General features: G+C 36.9%; 1 protein-coding gene across 1 annotated transcript in view; it reads left to right on the forward strand.

The window, feature by feature from the left end:
• Positions 1-23,930, forward strand: part of ANGPT1 (angiopoietin 1) — a 179,374-nt gene that overhangs the window by 115,127 nt on the left and 40,317 nt on the right. Inside the window, exons 6-7 of the mRNA XM_030506240.1 lie at positions 4,591-4,692; positions 19,973-20,139. Coding sequence (XP_030362100.1) covers positions 4,591-4,692; positions 19,973-20,139 — 269 coding nt within the window. The remainder of the gene's footprint in view (positions 1-4,590; positions 4,693-19,972; positions 20,140-23,930) is intronic.

Below are 23,930 nucleotides of genomic sequence, written 5' to 3' on the forward strand. Positions count from 1 at the left end.
GGAGAGTGGTTTTGGCTGTAAAGAACACAACATGCTGAATATTAGCCCGGTTTGAAATGATGAAGCATCTATAATCCTGTCTTTCTCAAAAAAGAAAAAAAAGGTATCTGGGAGACTTTTTTGATAAAAATGAAACATTAGTCTGTAATGAGACTGGTTTTTTGGAAGGCTTTGGTTGCTAAGGCACCTGAAGCTAGGAACATGAGGGAGTAGCCTAAGCCTAACTTATACGTGGAGGAATGTTGGCTGTCCTTCTGATGGGGCACTATTAGGACCAGCCCTCCAAAAAGATAAGATCTGATTACCTGGGAGAGGAAAATATAGTGGCGTCCAGAAAGCGAGCTGAACAGGAGAGAGGGAACCACATCTATCTGGTGAATTTATTCTTACTGAATAAAAGGTGATACTGCAAACAGAAAAAGACAATAACAAATATTACCAATGTTATTGTCTCTAGTTATTTTATGATGATATTAGAACACATAAAGCTTATTTCTAAACTGAATTTGGTTTTACTAGAGGCCTTTGGAAGCCCATAAACATCAAATGTTATAGTTTAAGGAATTAGAGTTCATGATAATATGAGTAGAATTGGGATGGGAGAGTGTTATGGGCAAAGATCAGTATAACTCTGGTAAATGTGAATGGAAGTATAACTGACAAGACATAAAATACAGCCACTTCGTTAAGCATTACTGAACAGGACAAGAACAATGAAAGCAGTTCTGTAGAATCTGTTCCATTCAAAACAGAGATGAAACATCAAAGTCCAAATTGCCTCTGCAAGCTGGCAGTGGTTTTTCTTAGCTTTATTAAAGCTCATAAACCATTCCCAAATGCAATGAAAAACAATGGCTATCTGAACTCACTGCAGCACGGATGCTGCTGGTATATTTACCTTAACCCACTTTACCAGTAATATAAGGACTGTGACATTATGGAAACCACCCTGAGTTTCTGCTCTATCCCTGTTTGCAGACTTTGCTATCAATTAATACAGGCAGCACAACTCAGCTGATATCATTGCCTTATTTTTTCCTGGAGGCTTCCTGTTTTAGCAAGAAAATGAGGCAGAGTGTGTGTGCATGTTGAGGGCATTTCTGCTACCACCTGTTTCTTTCTTGCCCCAGTGATAACACAGCAAGAGCTGATCCAGGGCATGTTCATGTTAGTCAAGTGAGGAATGTGATTGCTTTAACAGATGGTTTTTCATACCTTAAGGTTGTATTAACAGTCTGCAAGTTAGGGCTGTGCAGAGATAGATGAACCAACTTCTGCTGAGGTAGCTTCAAAATCATATGAAGGCAGCACTGTGCCAGGACTAATTAGCCCAGAGGCAGCATCATGCTGACACAGCTAGATTGCTCTGGGACTCAAGCTAATATCCTGATAGGTACTTCATGCAGACATACCAGCTTGTTTAAAGCCAGTTTAGTTATCTGGATTACCACAATGCATTGCACAATCCAGACATGTTTTAAGAGACCTAATATATTGTTATCTTCTGTAAAACAACCACTGGCAACTGTGTCATTTATAGTATTTTTTTAATTCAGGTCACAAAAATATACCTTAATCTCATTTTACATTTCCTGAGGGATAGTTATTAGAATCCTGACATCTAATAGAAAATATCTCTTTGTCATATATACATATGTTGCTGTCAGTTCTATTTTTTTTTTTTTGCTGAGTTTACCTTCACATATTCCTAGAAAATTGTCCTCTGTGTTTCCAGCTCCATACCATTTATATGCCTCATTTTAGATATGCATACAAATTTAGATTGCACTTTTTCTTTCATGTTCCTAGCTTCAGCAGTTCATTTGTTTAGTTTATTAGTTTTTCAGCCCTGCATCAAAAATTAGTGATTCATTTGTGCTTAAAAGGATCTTAATAATATTCCACATTTTGAGATAGGAAGAGAAAAATACAGGCTTATTAAGCTAATTAATTGGCTTACTTTGATGTTGCGTGTGCAATGCCTAATGCTGTTGGCATAGTGAGAGCAAAGGCAAGAAGAGTCCTCTCAGTCCCCTGCAGACCTGGTTTCAGCTACCAGGCTGAAATGAGCAGAGGAGCAGTGGGAGAGAGGTTTTGGAGGTCACCATTTTGGAGCTGAAGGTACCGTGTCACCTTCAGGATCTAAAGTAGGCCAGAGGGACTGGTCTGAGCACATGCAGATCCTGTGTATCTTTCCTTGGATGAACATATTTGACTCTCCTACTGTCTCCTCTAATGCCCTCACAAGCATGACTTCTAAAAAATTCTGGGTGCACTGCACTGAAAATGTAACATTATAATTGCTGGCGGGGTCTATATATCTGGGTTTTTTGGGCTCTGCAAAAGCAATTCCACCATTGCCATGAATGCAGTTTCACTCCTTCCCCTCTGCTTCCCGCCTGAGAACGTCCTACCAAATTGTTGTTGATGGTCTCTCTGAGCATATCTTCCAAAGTTTTGACCCATTAAAAGTATGCTAGTCTCATATACTGTGGAAACTGTCATGCCGACATGGTTAACTTCAGGCTTCTGCATAGCAGAGACACATTCCCTGAATGTCAAATGGCTGGTCTTGAACTTGTTGCTCCATACCAAAAATGTAAACTTGTGATAAATCTAAAACATGTATAAATAATCCCATACTTGCCTTTTAGGAGCTCAAGTATTTTTCCCCTTGCATTTTAAGGAAGGACAAGAGTGCAATGCTTTAGGTGCTCTTTTAATCTATATCAGGTTATTTTATTGATGATAAACTCAGAATCTAGAGATGAATACAAATTCAGTCACTTTTCTTCATCCTTTTTTTTCTTTTCTGGTAGAGGGTTAAATATCAGAACATATTAAAAGGTTTTTTAATGGCTGAGTGCCCTGACCTTGTCTGGGACAGAAGCCAGTCCAGGACTTTTGCTGGCTAGAGCTACCCACAGTGAACATCTATAATCAGCTTGGCACTCTTGTTAATACGGCAGGTGTTTGTGTCTACCACTGTGGAAAGTGCCAGACCACACAGTGATGGCTTGTGAATAATGGACTGCTGATAAATCTTTCTTTCACTGTGCAGTTTTCTCTTTTAATTTGCTATAATATTCAGAAAACATCAAAGTCTTTTTATAGGTACTTTATTATATTTTAGTATAAATACCCCATCATTTGTTCATGCAGGTCTTTAAAATGACTAGTCTTAATACAGTTGAGGATTTAATGCTTTAAAAATTGACAGTGGAGTCATGGGAGCTTGAAATGACTTATAAGGAAAGTAAATTCATCATTTAGAAATTCTCACTGTAAATCAGACTAAAGAAATTAAATCCTGAAGATAAATGTTTTGACTCACAGTGTCTTTCCTGAAGGAGGAATAAGGCCAAAATATTTGTCTAGCAAATTGTGGGTTTTCTTGTGGTTACCCTTGATCAAGTTCACATGTTTGCACTGTTCAGTATTCTGTTTCCTTCCTATACCTACACGGGAACTTCACTCGGCATGCCTGCAGCAAATTAAAACAAAAGCACTTGCACAGGATTACTATGTCAGTGCTTTTGAGTAGGAAAGATTTGGAATTGCTTTGCCTGAGGGTAGAATACGGTTCTTTAGTCAACTGAGGGATGAATTTTTATTTAACTGAATAGTAACCTTCAATTTGGCAAAGCAACTTAAAGCTTTCAATTACCGAGCAGCGCTGAATGGTTTGACTTTTAATGTGAATGCCAAAAGCTTAGCTGATGGATGATAACTCTTCAACCCTCTTACATATTGACATCTTACTTACAAAGAGGGATATAACATTTCAACAGCACAGGCAAATGAAATTTAGGATAGTTGCGGTGCCAATATGGCACTGATGAGTGCATGGGAATGAAAATCAGGAAAAATTACTGGAACAACTAGCACTGAGAAATGGATCTTAAAATCAAGTATCATACAAAAATAGGAACAAAAATGAATGCTACCACTTGTCATATTCCAAGAAAAGTGAATTGATAAGTAGTATTTGGACTTATTTATAATTTATTCTCTGTATTTTTGAAAGAATAATGTGAGAAGGATGTAAATGAATGAAAATTAAATATCCATTTTAATTATTATCATTATAATACAAAGCAAAAAAATAAAAAAATCATATGTGCTGTATTTTGGACTTCCTGAATGTGTATTTTCTGTAAGAATTTCCAAAGATTCTTTCTTAGACAGAATGACACTCTATTAAATAGAAAATGTTATTATCACTGAAACACTGTTTGTTAAGAGGAAGGGAGTGGTTTCAGGGGTACTACAGAGAAAATAGAAAAGGACCATGAAGGGAATGTGAAGAGGACAGCTGAGGATGCAGAGGGGGATGATGGGGAGATGTTCTTGAGTAATGTGCTGAAAGGAAACATTGGGAGAATTACACTGAACACAAGGAGAGCTCTGGTTGTAATCAAGTGATTGAAGATACAATCAAGGGGATAGGGCATGAATCCACAGGAAAACAGGCTTCCTTAGTTCTATTACTCACAAATAATTCCCCCCCCCCCCCCCCCCGCCTTAAGATGACAGAATTCCAATGCAAGTTTTGTTTTATTTAATTTTTTTATTTTAATTACTGCATAGGTCTTTTGCAATATGGAAATTGCTGGAGGAGGGTGGACGGTTATACAGCACCGAGAAGACGGGAGCCTGGATTTTCAAAAAAGCTGGAAAGAATACAAAATGGTAAGGTGAAGAATATGGAATAGTTGAACAGTTCATAGAAGTGTTATATTTCAAATAGTACTTCCTATTATCTTAAACAGATGGTTCTGTCTACGGTGATGTGGTGTGGTCCTGCAGTCTTTTATGAGCTACCTTTTGTCATGTCTGTTACTTTTGAAAATCATATTTTTTTTACTCAATTAGTTGAATATTATTTCCCATGACTTAGGGTTTCTTTCAGATCAGTTACTGAGACTAAGTGAGGTCAGGCCCAGTCATATGCATTAAAGAATGTTGCTGTCTGTCCCTCTGAAGTTTTGACTTGCTGTGACGTTCAGGGCTAATAAGCATGTGATGGTGTTCCTAATGTATGGATGTTCTCATCTGAGGGGAACTCCTTCAGAACTTCGAGCATCTCAGATGGGAATGCAAAGTTTTACTGGGGCTTATCCCAAGTCATACAACACCTCTGCCAATCAAGCTAATGTACTGGAAATGTTGATACTTCAAAGAGGATTAAAAGAAAATAAATAACTTACCAAATTACAGATGACATGACTTCAGGAGGCTATTTTCCCTTTGCCAAATCAAAAAGAAAAAAATTTACTTCACTCTAAGTAACTTCTGATTTTTTTCATTTGCTGCCTACTCAAACTTTCTGATGGAGCTCCTTTCTTTGAGTCCCTGAGGACTGGCTTGGATTTCAATGACATTCCCAGTGAAGTTTTCAGAACTGTGTTATCAGCCTGGAAGAGGAAAATCTTTCTTCCAGCAGTTTTCAAAAGGCACTAAATGAAGAGAGGATTTAAAATGTTTAAAAATAAAGTAATTTTAGTTCAGTAAAAATTTCTTTGGGAAACAGTTCTGTTACAGAACATACCATTTCAAAAATAGATGTAATATCAGATTATTGAAGGAAAATGTCATTTTGGATTTAATGGATGCTTCCTTTTCAATATTTTTTATATTACTTGAAAGCATAAATTATAAAAGTATATAATAAATCTAAATATATAAAAACTAACCATTTGGGTCAGATCTGTGCTACTATGGATAACCAGAAGATGTAACGTGTTTCATAATTCATAATGTTTGAAGTTAGCAGGAAACTTAAAGTATATTTTACTTGGTTTTTGTTCAGAGTCAAATAAAATATTAAATATCAATTTATTTTGGGGAAAACAAAATTTGAAAATTCTAGTAGTTCTAGTTAGGCGAAAATTAGAATTTGTATATGCAACTGAAGTCGTTCTCTACACATGGGCTGGTTTAATTTATGCATATTGTATAAACTATTGAGATCTATTCAATTTTTCTCTCCTGTGTTTTTTCTTAGACCATTTAATAAAAACAGCCCATATTTTTAAAGTTTTCTCGTGTGGCCTTTTCCACATATATCCCTTCACTTAGTCAAACATTTTTCTCAAATTTTCCTTTAAAACAGTGTGAGCCTGTTCAGGATCAATTATATTGGTTTTGTCTAGTTCAAGCAGTCTAAGTTAGGTTTGCCTCGCTTTAGGAATGCCCTAGTCTTCTAAGAGATCACTTCTATTGAATAAAAAGGATGTTTTGGACTTTTACTGATAGCTATCCTATAAGTAAGCCATGAGAACAGGTGGGATTTAGGCTTGTCTCTGCTTCTATGAATTATTTCATCAGGGTAGCTAGCATAGCCCCCTTCTGTGATTATCTTATGTCACCAAATGTTGAATGATAGAGGCTGGTGGATGATCTGTGATTTACTGGAATATGTGACAGTGTCTGAGCTTCAAGGCAGTGACATCACTGGCTTAATTTCTTTAATTAAATTAGTCATTAATTAATTAATTAAACTAATTCCCTTAATTAAAAGTTCAGAGATGATGTGTGATATCTATTGAATCACATTCCCCCTCCTTCCTGACACATCTACCTGGTGTTTCTTCCAATGGGAAACTAGGTAATGTGATGGGGAACACAGTGGTGCTTGATCTTACTTAGAGTGGTTGAACTTACTACATATTCTCTCAGCCCATAGTTCAGATACAGCTTTCCAGATTTGCTAAGATGCTTTTGTTGTGCTTGTATCTCACTAGGGCCTCTGATTCAACAGAAATAAACACTATAATAACAACAATAAGTCGTCCCTGGGGCTTTAGTTTCAGTGCATTTACTTCCTATTGGAAAAGAATCTGGGAAACTGTTACATCCAAGTGCTGATTGCCGGCTTCTGAGCTGGACAAGGACTTGGGCCACCAACCTGCTGTACTGCTAATGGCCTCACAAATTAATGGCTGCTCCAGTTTAGGAGGCCATTGCACATTTGCTCTGACTCTCTGCTGAGATCTTTGCAGCAGGTAACTTGGGAAGGGTGAGCATGGAGCATTTTCCGGGAAGATGAGTGACAATGTTGCTGGGTTACAGGAGTGCCCTTGCAACAATGAGGCAATCATTTGATTCAGTTTCATGCTGGTGCATTCAGCTTACCTTTTTTCCAGACACCAAAAGAGGAAACAGGTTAAAAGAGAGATAAAGCAGCCACAAATCTGCAAGTAGGAAATCTACAACAACATACATACATCAATTGCCACAAAGTCAGTGATACTACAGTAATAGTGGTACTAACTTTTTCTTCTTGTTCTTTTGGATCCATTTCCACTGGCATCCAACCTCCACTCTGTAAAATGAAATTACACTTTCTTTGGTAACTAAAACAGTAGCTAATGAATAAAAAATCTTTTATGCAGATTTATTGTTATGCAAAATTGGTTATGGCATCTTCTTCCTTAGTGGCATATGTGCTTACCAGTGTTGTCTAGTTTTGTTATTAGTCTTGTGCGGTAACTTCGTGCCACTGGGCCATTTCAGTTTCGTGCTATTTGTTCCAATAGTAATTGGAAGAAATTCAGAGGAAACCCTGTGAGTTCATCCTCCCATACTTTTCTTATCAATTCCTACTACATCTGTTCTTCCACATTTTGTGATGGATTTTCCATATACTATTCACTGCTTATCAGAAAAACTTGAAATGGAGCAACAAATAATTTCTTTAACAACAGCAGCTAAGATCACCCTGAAGCAGGTTTCAGCCATTTTTCATATTTCCTTGCCTGAGGAGGAAATGTAAAGCATTATTAGAGTTTTGACCTCTAGAAAAGGATTATAATTTAAAAAAATATTGTTTACCATCTGCAAACCTGAGCTGCTTTTAGAAGGAGGATTTCCACAAGCTTACTTTCTAAGACACAGTTTCTGGCCTTAATTAGGCAGTTATTAGCAATGATCAAATCCAAGCAAATTATTAGCTTATGTGATAACTTGGCTATCAAGACTTCTTGCTCAATTTCCAGCCTTTCAGTTCTTGGATGAATGCGTCTTTCCCAGTTACTGTCTCTACTTTTGCCAAATCAGGTGATGGATTGTTGGATTCCCTATTCTTCAGACTTTTAACATGTCTAGTTTAATAATTCCCATGAATTTCACCAAAATTATTCCACACTCAATAGCCCACATTCACTATCAGTTTCCTAGAGAGGCTTTTGGGGGGACAAGTTTATTGGGGGCTTCCTCCGACCTTTAAAATTATTTTCTTGCTTTATGTCATTGGAGAAACACTCTCAATAGGTATTAGAAATTGCGTGCCTTGGCCAACCCACACTAGTTCTTTTCCTAACCAGGTTTGGTTGTTTGGTTTGGTTTTTCTTTTTTGTTTGTTTTTTTTTTTTTTTTTTTTTCCCTGTACGTCAATGTTTAATTGTACTGCATGCTTTGTTGGTACAGATTTGCTATTTTCCTTTCTCTGATGAAAGCAAGCTATCACTTTTTTAATCATTCACAATGTCATGAACTAGATTAGGATCACTTGTTCATATTAGACTCATAGCTGAATTTCTCATAGCTTTATGGCAACCACCTCCCGTCTTCCTGACCAGCAGCTGTTTTTCCTTTTGGTTCTTTGAGGCAAGAATGACATTCAGCAGTGAATTGCACACCCCTTAATTTCGTGTTCCTGATTAACATCTAAGGGTCCAACACCAATTCAGTGGTTCAAACAAGTCTGCTGCCAACTTATCTCAGAAATCACCACTAGGATTTGTGTGTGCCTGAAAAGCACACCTACAAAACCACTTCCATTTCTGTTGGAGTTTCTTTTACTTTTCTCTTAAAGCTGTTGGGTTAAATTAATGGCTAGCTCTGTAGTGCTAATGTGGTATGATGCCAGAGCAGGATAATTTATGCTCTTCCAAGGCTTAAATTCTGCAGCACTGAGACCACAAAGTTCGTTAAAAGAACCTTCTTAGGAAGTATTTCTGTATGCAGTTCTAGTGGTCATTTACATTATATTATCTGGAATAATCTGACTTTCCTTTGAGCATCAGTGAATTTTAACTAGTATAACAAATCTGGTGATCCATGTCTTCTGCTTACCTAAAAGACAGCTGAACATCTCTTCGGACTGTAAGTCTTTGATTTCCTTCAAGGCTTGATGGTTTTTACTTTTTCATATACTCCATACAGTTCACCTCTGAGCAAGCTCTAGTTTGGACATAGGTCCTAGCTTTTCCTGGAAGACCTCCTAGTTTATGACAGTCAGGTTGCTGATCACCCCATGTTTTCACCTCACCAGTCCTTGCAAGTCCTACAGACTGCAAGTTGTGTATTTGGGCATCTAGATGTACCTGAATTATTCATAGCAAGAGCTACCATTTCAACAAGGGTTTTATTTTTTAGTACACTCTTCCAGTTCATTCTGAAAACTTCCAGATGTTACTTACATTTAATTTTTATTTGCAAAGTGTCTAGCTCCTGTTTTATAATATGGTCTTTTAATTCCTTTTATAGTCTCCATCTGTTCTAAGTCTTATTTTAATTTATCTTCTGAAGGCTTCAGTTCCAGGTTTCAGTTTTGTTATTGTTCTTTCTGCCTACCTTTCCTGCCTCTAAACTCTGACATTTTTTTGTTCTATATTGCTTCAGCAGCAATACTAACTTGCACTTTTTTCTTTTTCAAAATAGGTCCTCACCACAATTAACATTGTGTTTGTCCTGAGCAAAGAGACAAAAACTCAAGTTGTTGTGCTGTTCCCTTTTGGAACATTAATTGGTGGTGGCTGTTTTTCTGTTGCAATTTTGTCCATTTACAAAGTGTGTGCAGATTCTTTTTTCTCCCCAAACACTTGAAGAATCAAGCAACTACAGACAGAGCTCCAACTCCTTCCAGTCACATTAGATTATTCACTTTCTTTTCAAGTGAGAGGTTGATTGCATAAAAATGCACAAGACACATTTTTATTTTGTTTGTGTAAGCTTCATGATTCTTGTTCCATTATTTTAGTGGAAAACAACTTGGGATGTGTTTTTCTTTAAACAAAAATTACATAAACCATGTGGTTTGGCTGAGAAGAATTTTCTTGACAGAAAAAATAAATTTGTTCATAATTTGAATGCTCATATTATGGAAACATTATCATAGGTCTTGCTTTTTAAAGCTAGCTGTTCTGAATTAATTTTAAATCCTTTCCTGGATTAGAAGTATTTAAGCTATGTTATGCATTGATATGGCCATAAAATTTTCTCACTTCTTGCATTCACTGTAGTCTAATATTATTGATACATTTGCCATATTTCTGTGTTCTTTAAATAAGACCTCAAATACTATCAAACATCTCTGAACATGGTAACATTGCTTTTCCTGTGACTATTCCAGATTGAATGAGTTTGTGAAAAGCTCATATTTTGGATCATCATTCATGCTAAATTTTTGCATTTGGACTACAGAAAATGGACTTTTATTGTCATATGGAAAATGTAAATGTATATATATATATGCTGACTACAGATTCCTAGCTACGAACAGGCCTGTGGTTTTACGACAATTAGAAGTTTCTTCCACTGATTTTGGCTTGAGCTATATTCAAGTTATCTATTGTTTGGTCACAAACAGTAACGTAAAGAAATATAAGCAAAGCAAAAAAAAATATTACACTTAGTGTGCATATGGTTGTTGATTGATCTGACATGGACATAGATTTTCATCTTCACCCTTGTTACCCCCAGATGGTTTGTCTTTGAAGGATCTCCCCCAGGGGCAAAGATATACAATTATACAAAGATAAAGCTGCTCCTGATAGTTAGCTAACTGGATTTTATAATAAGAACCTGTGTCTTCCTTCAAGGAGAGTTTTTGCACAGGGCTGCCTTGATTTCAGAGCTGAGAAGGTTTTATCACTAGCACAGTGGTTATTCTGTTTTGCTTTCTTCTGCTTAGCAGAGAAGCAGAAGTTGTTCAGAGCACGTCTTCACAGCTTCTCCTTTCCTCTATGGCTTAGCAAACCTGTTCTGAGGGAAAGAATTGTTGGTTCAAAGAACATGAGGAGGCATTTTGAAGATAACCTGGGAACAGAAAAGTAATACAGAAAGTTTTGTGGAAGGTGGAGAGCCTTCATAACACTGTGTGTACTACATCCATCTAGCTAGCTAGCTAGCTAGCTAGAGGTATATCTCATAATTTCTTCTGCAGAAACAGTTTTGTGTTCTTTCCCTGCCAGTAGTGTGAAGAATGTTATAAATGATGTTGTAACATAGACATGGTCGTTCCTGCAAAAATGAAGGATTTGAGGACAGGATGGACCTGTGAGAAAGGCAAAAACTAGGGAATGCATGTTCTTGGAAAAGACAGAAGGCATGTTGCTTCTGTACTGTAAACAAACTAGATGGGTTGGGAGTGGTGGTGATATTGAATTATGTAGCTTAAATAAGCAACATAAAATGAGAACAAGTTATATGAGTACAAGGGGATAAAAAAAAGCACACTTTAGTCATGAATAATTTTGTAGCATGTAGCCACAAATGCATTTCTGATGATAATACACTTCAATGTCATGAGTTAGTTACATCTGAAAAAAATCCTTTACTTCAAGGGACAGGGATAGATGACATGGAGGTCATTTCTTTCCTTCAAACATTTACCAAGTAATTTGGATATAAGAAAATGATTTTTCGGTGACTGGAATGTGTATTAAGATATTATGTGAGTAACACCTTTCATGGAGACCCACCCTTCTGTGATAAAGGATGACATGTCATGCTAGTTTAATAAAAGGTCACTTCTGACTGTAACTGTTACTCAGACAATTGTCACTTTCATCAGTGTCATAAAAAGAGCCAGCAAGTACTCTGCTTCTCCTGAGATCTAAATCCAGCATGTCAAGTGGAGATAGACATGATATCAAAGCAGTGAGAGACCATATTCAGTTTTCTGAAAACACGTGCATGAAACTTGGTCCTGAGCAAGGCTTAATCTGCAGTGTGCATTTCGTGCATTTCAACAGTATGATCTCAGGGAGTAAGAATGAAACAATATTTGTTTCAGAGGTCTTTGGATCACTAGATTGGGCACCAGAGAAAGTGTTACTACACAAGGAACCATCTTTATTTTGGGACATATTTTTGGATGTAAAACTAAACACAATTTAGTGTTGGAGCACAGTTGTGTTTTAAATGTGATACTCAGCACAGTCTTCCCTATGCAAATGTAACTGGATAACATCAGTTTCAAGACTTGTGTTGACACATGGCTATATACTTGTGCCTGTTTTGCCACCAGTGCTTCAATTTAACACCATTAATAGATGCCAATTAGACTCGTGGTCTTCCAAAGGCTTTTAAGATAACCATGTAAGGCATAATGTACATATAAAACCTAATAAATTTTATTATCATGATTCAGCTCAATTATGCTAACATCCTGTAGCAGAGCACCATGAGAAAGATTAATGTTATTAAAGACACTTTCTAACCAAAAGGTGAAAATGCTACTTTACAAGAGCCAGATGAGATTTTGAGAGGTTGTTTTGCAAATTAGTGATTTGAACATTTAGTAGAATTTTAGCAGAGGTCCTACCAATTGATAGTTGTGTGCTCTCATCAGGAACAGCTTTTTCTTCAGGGATAACTAGATGATCTTAAGGTCCTTTCCAACCCTTACGATTCTATGATTCTATGATTCTATGACCTTGACACTCTTGTGAGGTGGGCTGATGCCAACCTTATGAAGTTTAACCAAGCCAAGTGGAGGGTCCGACACCTGGGTCGGGGCAATCCCAGGCACTGCTACAGGTTGGGTGGAGAAGAGATTCAGAGCAGCCCTGCAGAAAAGGACTTGGGGGTGTTGGTTGACAAGAAGCTTAACATGAGCCGGCTTCAGTGTGCACTTGCAGCCCAGAAAGCCAACCGTATCCTGGGCTGCATCAAGAGAATCGTGACCAGCAGGTTGAAGGAGGTGATCCTGCCCCTCTACTCTGCTCTTGTGAGACCTCACTTGGAGTACTGCGTACAGTTCTGGTGTCCTCAACAGAAGAAGGACATGGAGCTGTTGGAGCGAGTCCAGAGGAGGGCCACGAGGATGATAAGAGGGCTGGAGCACCTCCCGTATGAAGACAGGCTGAGAGAGTTGGGGCTGTTCAGCCTGGAGAAGAGAAGACTGCGTGGAGACCTCATAGCAGCCTTCCAGTATCTGAAGGGGGTCTACAAGGATGCTGGGGAGGGACTCTTCCTTAGGGACTGTAGTGGTAGGACAAGGGGTAATGGGTTCAAACTTAAACAGGGGAAGTTTAGACTAGATACAAGGAAGAAGTTCTTTACAGTGAGGGTGGTGAAGCACTGGAATGTGTTGCCCAGGGAGGTTGTGGATGCTCCATCCCTGGCGGTGTTCAAGGCCAGGTTGGACAGAGCCTTGGACCACATGGTCTAGTGCGAGGTGTCTCTGCCCATGGCAGGGGGGTTGGAACTAGATGATCTTAAGGTCCTTTCCAACCCTTACTATTCTATGATTCTATGATTCTATGATAAGCATCTCTTGCCTGGTCTGTTCCATTTGGGACTCACTGGAGCAGCCCTTCATTTTGGGGCTCACATGTAAAATTAACACCATAAATTTTTGACCCTGCTATGAGTCATCATCTGTTCTTGTTAAGCTATTTAGCGTAGCAGAGCAAGAGAGAAAAGAGCAACCCATGAAGTTTGATGACTGGGGTATTTAGACAGATTATGGGCCAGAGACTTTAATCCCTGGTCAAACTCACATACAGATGGTTTGACTGTTGGTATTCCCTGTAGTATCTATACTACTACTCAGGCACATCTTTGCTATATGGGATGAATCAGTGTCTTTTGAAAAGAAAAGAGAATGAAGTCCTACCTCCAAATGTTCTGTTTTTTTGCCTGAAGTGAAACCAAAGTACTTTTTTTTTTTTTTTTTAGATTTTTTTAAGATTTTAAATTAGGTTTTAAATCAGGGCTAAAAGCCCTGAACCAAACAATTCATTTCTTTGCAAAGAACAGCACACAAAGTTCTCTTACACTCCTAATTCATCTTTCTTAGATGACAAAACTTGAGTTTTCTTTTCTTTAGAACATACCCATCTCCCTGGGATGCACTTACCAGGAGTCACGCGAAGTGACTGTATATTCCATGATCCGCTCAGAGTGAAGAAGGTGGTTTAGGAGAGTGGGTCTCACTGTAATTTTTCTGTGTAGGAAATGTTCTCCTGTTTTTAGTTAAACAGTAGGGAAGTTAGTTTGAAATTGAGGCCTGCAGATAGTGCACTGGCTGTCGTATATGGGTCACTGTAGGAAACTGAGATGTTTGGGGACCATTACCTAGCCAAAGGAAGTCTGATAAACTGGTGCTGTATGTTTTGAGAAAGAAAAAGGAAAAACTGAACTTAACTTCTGTAGGTCTACTAATATATTTGTTCTAGAACAAAGAGCAACAGCCTTAATTGCTGCAGCATATGAAGATTTTGAGACGCACTTTTCGAACTTGGAATGATTATACAGCCATTTAGTTTTTTATTTAAACTCTCAAGAATTTAGGGGTTTTTTTTATATTTTGAGAAGGTACCTCTGGCTTTAATCTAAACATATTTTTAGAACTTGCCAATAAATATTTATTAGTATTTTAGAGGAATAATTCTGAATATTTAGCATTATTAGAACATTTGTTCTCTGAGGAAATTAAGTTCTCTGAGGTCTATTTCTATAGACCACATCTTTATTTCAAATATTGTAATGAATAATTCAATGCAATATAAATGAAGAAGTATACTGACCTTTATAGAAGTTATCTTCTTAAACAAAATCCATTCCACATTCTCAGCTAAGGCAAAAAGAGTTGAATATTCTTTATGGCTTCTGAGAAGACACTGTTGCTGTAAAACACTGAATTATTATCTGGTTTATTCAGTGAATTGTCTGACAGGAGATGAACCCCTAGGATATATTGACTGTGTCTGGTTTCAATTTTGTTTTGTCTATAAAAAGTCAAAGCTTCCTATGAGCATTATCAGACAAAATAAATAATGTAAGAGAGATAATTTTTTAATGAACTTGGAGTAACATGATTCAAGCCGAATATCCCCACAGATTTTGCCAAAGCTAATAAAACTCTTTTGCACCCTACTTATTGTTTTTGAATACGTATCAACTTGTAAATTCTGAAGGTCATTTTTAAAACAAGTATTGAAGTCTGTTTCTTTGTACTCATGAGTGCTTTAGTAGTTTTGACTGTTAATGACCATGCAATTGAAAACAAGCTGATGTATAAAATATATAAAATTTATGAAATTATAAAATCATGTACTTCTGTGATTCCTGGTTCTAAGTGCCTTGATGTGCACAAAAGAACAACAAATTACAATTTATTTATTTTTTTTACATAACTGTTGGGCACTATATCGGAATTTACACAGTGTACTGTATAGTTATAGGCATAAAGAACTAGAAAACTCCTTTGCTTCATCCTGGTACATCTGAGTATTTCCCTGATATATTCTCCCGACTTCCACACAGTGTTAACCAGGATAATGCAGGAGACCTCTGAAAACTTTTGGAAATTTCTGAACTTTCCCTATTACATTAAACACTCATTTGGGAACTTAAAGGCTCTGATTTGCCAGCCATTCCAATATGTTACGGAAATACCAATGGAAAATTAGTGTATTTGGAATAAAATGTAAAGTTTAACAACTAACCCCTCTACTTGGAAACATACAATGACCAAAATATAGAAAGTTAATGACGAAATAGTTTCTTGTAGTCATTTAAAATACAATTTTGGAACAGTGCTTATTACCCACTGGGTTTCAGAGGGACTTAAAATGTAGTTAACTACAAACACATTCATGAAATACAGATGTTCCTTTCCCTAGTAGACTGATAGCTGAGGATGACTTGAAGCACCTAATGAGTTTAAGTACACCTTGAGTTTAAGTACAAAACTTTAACACAAATAATTCTGAAAGTATTTGCTATAGCAATATGAATTCAAAACTCAATGAGTTGACAGAGTATACATGTACTGGGAAACAAAAACATCTAATGGCAGCTATGGGTCTGAATAGGTGAGTCCCAGAGTTAACTTTTAAGATTTAGAGCTATGCTCTAGGGCATTCTCAAATCCAAACTCCTTGTCCATAGAAGATGACAGGCGTGGTCTTAGGCAAGGCTGAAGTCACCTTACCACTTGGGACCCCATAGATTTGAACAGCAGTATAAACATAAATGGCTTATATTTATATCACTAACTAAAATGGTAGGATTTCCTTACTGAATTTTCGTTACTGAACAACTACTGAATTGTCTCATGAACACCAAAATTAACAAGGTTTGCTTTTCTGTGGATTTTTGTCCTGTGTCCTGCACAGAAGTCCCATTCTTGTTACTAATAATCTCCTGAATCCCTATAATTTTCTAAAAGCCTTTGTGGCAACAGCTTGAGTTCCCCTTTTATGTCCCTCCAACCTCTCCCAGATATATAAGGATTCTCTAAGGCAATACATGTTCAGCATCTGCACCTGGCTGGCTGGTGTGCGCCTGCTGATGAGAGGCAATTGAAATAGGCAACTGCTGAGCTTCCTCTTCAGCATTTCTCCCAGCAGCAGCTCATCCCATACACCAGTTCTCCTGAAAAGTTATTGAACTTCAAGTTCATGTGATTTCTATCCCAACCTCAAAAGCGTTCAAAAAATATTGCATAAAAATAAAGGGCAGGTTGGCATACCAATTGCAAAAGCTTGTTTTCCTGAAGCTTTATGGCTGAATAAAAAAAAAAAAATAAAATATATATATATATTTGAAGATAAAATTCTCAAATGTATTGTGCTTTGAAGGCTATAGATATTGAAGGCAAATAAAAAGAACCTGGCACAACCATTCTCTGTGCCACCCTCAGGACTGGAAATGAGAATGAAAGGTTTAATTATGATTTTCAGGGGTTTTTATCAATTATATGTCATTCTTGTCTGTCCACAAAAGCATCAAAATAGTAGTATTCTTGCAGCAGTGACTGTCCAAGATAGATACAAACAGGGAAAGCTGTGTAGTTAGTAAGTCAGCCAAAGTATCTGGAAAAACTATCAAGCATGCAAGTTTTTCTTCAGGTCTGAAATAGTGGCAGTAAACTGCAGACTAAATACAGGTTGGAAGCAGTAGAGTTTGGCATAATAAAATTATACTTGAAGAAATGGTTCCCAACTCTGTACTCAACAGAAATGTACTGCTCCTCTCTGTTTCAGATCTATGAAAGTTTGAGTGCCTGTTTGTTTGTTTATTTCTTTTCCCAGCCATATTAGGTGTTTAATAAAATGCACAACTTCTTAGGAACATTCCTTGCTTCGGAGATATGTTTTGTATTCCACTTACTTCCTTGGTTTTCTTTTCATATAAGCAAGGAGTTTGTTTGTTTAAAAAGAAGTTGCCCCGACAAGAAAAAAAAATAATCATTGTTAGTTTAGGCATTTCTAATCTGAGTTTCAATATTGTAGCTCCTTATAGTAAGATTCATTTTTTTCTAACTAATGTGGTAGCTTTCCTCATAATTTTTTATATTGCTTTTTATATTCCTCCAGTTCCCTTTTGCTGCAACTTCATTTCCTCTGGTCAGGGGAGCAAACCACTTAGTGACAGATTTTCATCTTAGTGTAATGGTACGTGTGAAAAGGGAGAAGGAAGTGTAAATATGAAGAAGAAAAATTATTATTATTTCAGAATAATTATATGTGGTGTCTGGAGTTTACATAGAACACATACGGGAACACGTAATGTTAAAAAAGCCACATGTATTACACCCTGAATAGGGTTCAATCTAAATAAGATAAGACAAATATAATTCAATAGAGCCACAGTTCAAAGGGGAGTCACCTTAGCTTGCCAGCACTGGGACAAAGGGAGAAAGGATTTCCTGAAAATCTTCTTTTAAAGGGAGACAGCTGATAAGAATAATATTATATCTTCTGTGAATCAGAAACCATGTAGACTGCAAAGAAAAGTACTTTGGCTGGTATATGAACAGCTATGCTCCAACTTCTGCCTTCTGGATTTTAGGGAGACAAACTGCCTGTTAGGTAGTCACTGTAGAGCATATTTTGCCTTCCTGAGACAAGTGGCAATGACCAGTGGTGAAAGAGGATGTCAGAGACAAACCACTGACTGCTCTGGTATGACACTGCCAAAGCTGCTAGAACAGGAGGGACCATGTGTGACAGTCACAGGGAAAAGAGAGAAAGCAAGGAGATGGAAAGGATCAAAGGAACAGATAGTAAACAGTGAAAACATACGGAAGGGTATGTATGCCAGCTGTAGACAGGGTTTAGGCAGGTGAGGAACAAGTTTTTGTGTTTTAGGAAGTATGCATGAAGCCAAATATGCATGTGAATGCAAATAAAGCAGTGTCCTGGGTTCAGCTATAGCAGTCATTTTTCTCCTTCTTAGTAGCTGGTGCAGTGCTGTGTTTTTTAACTTTCAGCCTGAGAACAACGTGATAACACCGATGTTTTCAATTGTTGCTAAGTAATGTTTATTCCGACCAAGGACTTTCTCAGTCTCGTGCTTTGCCAGGGAGGAGGGGAAGCCGGGCGGAAGCAGAGACAGGACACCTGACCCAAACTAGCCAAAGGGGTATTCCATACCACAGCACGTCATGCCCAGTATATAAACTGGGGGGAGTTACCCGGAAGGCCCAGATCACTGCTCGGGTCGGGCTGGGTATCGGTCGGCGGGTGGTGAGCAATTGTATCCTCTCCCCTTGTTATTTCACTAATCATTATTATCATTGGTGGTAGCAGTAGTGGTTTTGTATTATACCTTAGTTGCGGGACTGCTGTGGGAGTTACATTCTTCCGATTCTCCTCCCTATCCCTCCGGGAGCGGGGGGAAAATGGGGGGGAGTGAGCGAGCGGCTACGTGGTTCTGAGTTACCGGCTGGGCTCAAACCATGACAAGCAGTAGGTGAGAGATACAGAAACATCACCAGAGGAAAGCCTGAGGAGCAGGACTTCACACTGAAAGACTGATGTCAAAGCAAAATATCACCAGTATTAGCTACAACCAGTATTTACACAGGAAGTCATCTACTTGAGAAAGAGTATAATGAAATAATGTGCAGGAAACGAAAAGCCAGCTAATAACATCCTCCCATATTTCACATTGGGTGTTCTCTGAGATTCACCACAGACTTCTGAATTTCAATTCTTGCAGACTAAACACTTTGTCATAAGTATCACTTGATGATGGCCTCTGAGCCAAAAGGCTGACATGTTTCTTCGAAACATAAACTAGTGTATTCAACTCAGCATAGCCAAATGTGGCACATCATCTAAGCCTCTAGCAATAGAGAACACCAAATATCTGCTCAGGTAGGCTAATTAAAACAAAAGAATGAAGTATATAAATGTTACAACTGAGGATCACTCACAGACACCTATTCAGCAGGTCTTACATACAGAAAAGGATTTTAAACTAAAACCCTTCCTTCAGTTGTGGCAGAAACTTGACAGCAAAGGAATGGTCCATTCTTCTTTAGAAGTTAAGACAGGAGCTATCATCCACAACTAACTTGAATTCATTGTATAATCTAGGTTAAATTAAACTCTTCAACCTTTTATATTGTATAGTAGAATTCTGTTTTGACTAAGCTGTTTTAATGATAACTAGGTTTAATGCTATATGAAATGTGTTACAGAATGACTATGTCCAATATCCCTACTGAAGGATGTGCAAATATAACATTGCACTATTAATCTCTTGTAATTGGAAAGTGATTTTCAACTGATAACCTCAACTGCTCTTTCAAATATTAAACTGCATGACGCTTCTACATGGTATGTATTAGTAGACTTATCATAGAGATAATCAAACTGGAGCACAGAAAACTATGACCAGTAATTAATATGTATAGGTAAAATATAACAATGGTTTTATCATTGTATAAAAGTTCTATCAGTTACAACAATTACATCTAGTTATTTTGCCAACTTTTTTCTAGGGTTTTGGTAGCCCATCAGGTGAACATTGGCTGGGAAACGAATTTATCTTTGCAATAACAAGTCAGCGGCAATATTCTCTAAGAATTGAACTAATGGACTGGGAAGGAAACCGGGCATATTCACAGTATGACAGATTTCACATAGGAAATGAAAAGCAGAATTACAGGTAAGAATCTCTTGAAATTATTTTGACTCTGCTGAGTAATAAATATTGTTCATTTTTCACTTCTTAAATATAAGAAAGGTCAATAACATGATACTGATTTTCATCAGAAGTGAATAGAGAGGGTAAGAATAAAATGGAAGTCTGATTTCTCAGTGATGAAAGGTTAGAGTAAATGTAATAACATCTGAGAACAAGGGATGATCTATTAATCATGCTGGCTGGTATAACTGCTAAAAAACTGTATAACTTTTAGCACATCTGAGACTATCAGAACTCAAAACTGATTGAACAGAAAAAGAATATGGAATCTTCATTACAACTTGAAGGATTTCTACCTCAGAAGCATAAAACTGAAACAATGGACATGGCAAGAAGAGACCAAAAATGTCATTAAAACATCTGATATTTCCAAGCTAAGAGTTCAGTGTAAGTGAAGATGAAAACCAGAATGCTGGATCTTATTGTGAGGAGATGATAAACACAAAACACAGTGTCAGGTACTAGATAGTCTTGACTTAACAGCAGCAGCATGCCACGTATTATAGTTCAAAACAGACATGAAATTAAAACTTTTTCCAATAATATTTTTCTCTCATATTTTCTTTTAAAAATGAAAAAGTAGGAAACTTAAATCTGTTTATTAACAAAAACCCAAACCCCAAAACAATAACTCAAAGAAGAACTTAGAGACACAAGAGATATGTATGACCTTTGTAATTTAATTGTATGTTATTTTTTAAAATCATTTCTTCATCTGAGCAGTACTGGAGAAATGCTGGAAAAAGGAAATGAAACTCAGAAAAAACATTCTAAATTATTTATTACAGCACATCTAGTTATCATAAGGCTTAGGAGAGAACTGAACATATTGTAAAAATAAATATTCAAGTCATAGAGTGTGAAACTAGGTTGGTATTCAGATTTTTAAATTCAAGTAACGATTCTCAGAAATATTCAGGCTTTGTGAGAGGGCACTACTGCATAATGTAGCAGTGCAAAAGCTACATTTAGAAGCAATCTGTATGAGCTTATATCCTACATAGAGCAAGGACTATTGCATGGCACACAAAAGACAGCTCTGTCCTCCATTGCCTCCAGCAGCACTGTGGCTGGCACTGCCCATGACATTTTTGTCAGATTTTGGGAAGGTGGAGCACCCATTCTGAGGCACTTTTAGACAATCAATAAATATAACTAAAGGAAATTTCCCAAAACAGAGGCTAGAAGTATTTATACAAAACATAAAAACAGCAGTGTAAAAGTGGGTGATGTGGGACCTTAAACATTAGTAGATGTTAAAAAATGTAAGGAAAGGATGGGACAAATATTTGTCAATTGAGGAAAAGTTTCAAAGGACAGTTAAGCATAGCTCTAAAAATTGTGATAAAAATCCGAAAAGACATAAGGAATATTACTCAGAGGGTGAATTAAGGTGGTTGAATTTGCTAATCAGACAGTGTCTTTTTTTCTCACATTTATTCTGGACTGAATAGGGACAACATGTATTGCTAAGGAATTGGAAGGATGTTGGCAATTTAACTTTTGTTAAAGCTTATGTTAAGGGAGGATTTCAGGATCATTCTTTTCTTGGATCATTCATGGCAAAATAGCAAGAGAATTGCTTGTTTTATCTCAAAATACTAGACTGTATTTGCAGCAAGATAGTAGAGCAACTTGGAAATGCTTAAAGCATTTCTGCTCATCATAGGCCCATGAAACGTAACAAGGAGTTTTGGGAAGGGCTGCACTGTCATACCTCCAACAGTCTGGGAACTCTGTTGTGGACTGCAATACACGAAAATTCTTCCTGCTGAACAAGAAAAATAAAGGAGATGACTTTCAAAAGTGTTGAAATTAAATGAGAGTATACGGGCCTCAAAAGTATAATGTTGAGTAAAAGTGATAAATTCTGCTACTAATGTTCATGTCATTTTTCCACAAAAATCAGAAAGAATTGGACAAATGACTGCAGTTTTGCTTCCTGTCCTACTCCATAGTCCGATTAAAGGGTAGAATGAGTTCTACTTATGCTGTCTGTGTGGCCTCCTTACAGTACAACTGAATTTTCTTTGCCTTGGACCAGGGAATCAGTTCCATTCATTTTATTCTGGAATAAACAGAGAGGCAAACATGAAGAGGTATAAAGGTTCTGTCCATCCATGTTGGTCCTTTGAATTTATTTTTACTCAAACATATCTGAATATTAAAAGAATATAACTGAGTACACGGTGACAGTTCTGGAAATCATGATGAGTAAGCCACATGCAAATCTATTTTTTTTTTAATGCTTGTAAAATGCTTATACTTAAGTCCAGACAGATCTACATCCAGCAGACATTTTTCAGACTAAAATTATGTTGGGCTCTTTAAGAAAGTATTACAAGAATACATCCTATGACATAAAAACTCTTTATTTTGCTTGCCAGCATCACTATCTGTGATAGAAGCAACTCCAGAAGGCAGGCCAAATAAAAGCCTGATTACTGAGTCTTAAACAGCTGGCTACCCTTCAGAGAATGCTGTTTTCTCTTTATCTGAGGAGCTGCCATTAAGAATTAAAACGATTCCTCTGAAGTTGAAAATCACGGTTCCCAACCTCCTGCTCACAGTGCCTTTCCTTCACAGTTGCCAGGCCTTTTCCATGTTTGCTTTCAATACCTCAAACACAGAACAGCATAGCTTTTCAAAACTTTAGTTGCTGTTAATTTGAAATAATTTTGCCAAGCAAACATAGTCTCTTATTTTGGAAGCTATTAGGATTTTCTGCTAGTGACCCACATTATATGCTGCTTTGCAAAAAATAAGTAATCGTAGGCTGGCTGCTCTCTACATTAGTTTCAAATAACACAAGTTCACTAAGAAATAATAACCAGTAAAGAAACAACTTTCCAAGCTGGTCTGGGCAGTTGATCAAGGTGATCTGAAATAGAGGGTGTTGAAATGAAAGGAAAAGCTCAGGAAGTGGAACATCTTTCATTTATGCTATCTGAATATGTCATGTATTTGGAAGACACACACATTAAAAGGTTCTAGGTTTTGTGTTTGAATATAATAAATTAAAAAAAAAAATAATAATAAAAAAAAAAAAGAAGAAAACAAATACCATGAAGTGATCAAATGTGTCTGAGAAATTATGGAAAATAATTTTCATGCTGTTTTTCCAAAATTCAGCCCCAAAAGTGTGCAAAGTTTGATTCAGTCTGGATAACTCCCAATTGGTGATTTCAGAAGGGTTCTGTTTTTTCTCTGATTGTTTGTATTCTCTTTACTACTTTTTATTAGCCTAAAGAATCTATGATTAAAAAGAGTAATGCTGAACACATGTATATTAAAAATATACTTGTTTCTCTTTTAAAATGAGATAGCTCCAAAAGGGTTTCTGGGAATGCAGAATAAAATCTATTTATCCCAGATGATGACTGAATAGAAGAAAGTTAAGATGAGAAGATGGATACTGAAGCAGTAAATATATAATGATAAATGATAACAGAAATAGGAAAATCAACATTGTGCTACACGTGAAAGCTTCAATAGCATAGAAGTATCTAAGTAATTAATTTCCTTTAGAATATCTTTAGGCTTCTTATCTAAACAAAATGATTACACAGAGGGCTGTTTGTAAATGTAATAAAAACTATTTCTGCCAGTCTGTTTGCAAGTCTTTCTTACACTCTGGCAAGTAAAATCTCCATAGAGTAAGAAGAGTCAGATCTTGCAAACCCAATTTAGTGCGGTGTTTCTTAATTTAAGTAAAAAATTTATTCATATTTTATATACTATAAAAACGTATG

This window comes from Strigops habroptila, chromosome 1 (genome assembly GCF_004027225.2).
Source record: "Strigops habroptila isolate Jane chromosome 1, bStrHab1.2.pri, whole genome shotgun sequence".
Lineage (NCBI taxonomy): Eukaryota > Metazoa > Chordata > Aves > Psittaciformes > Psittacidae > Strigops > Strigops habroptila.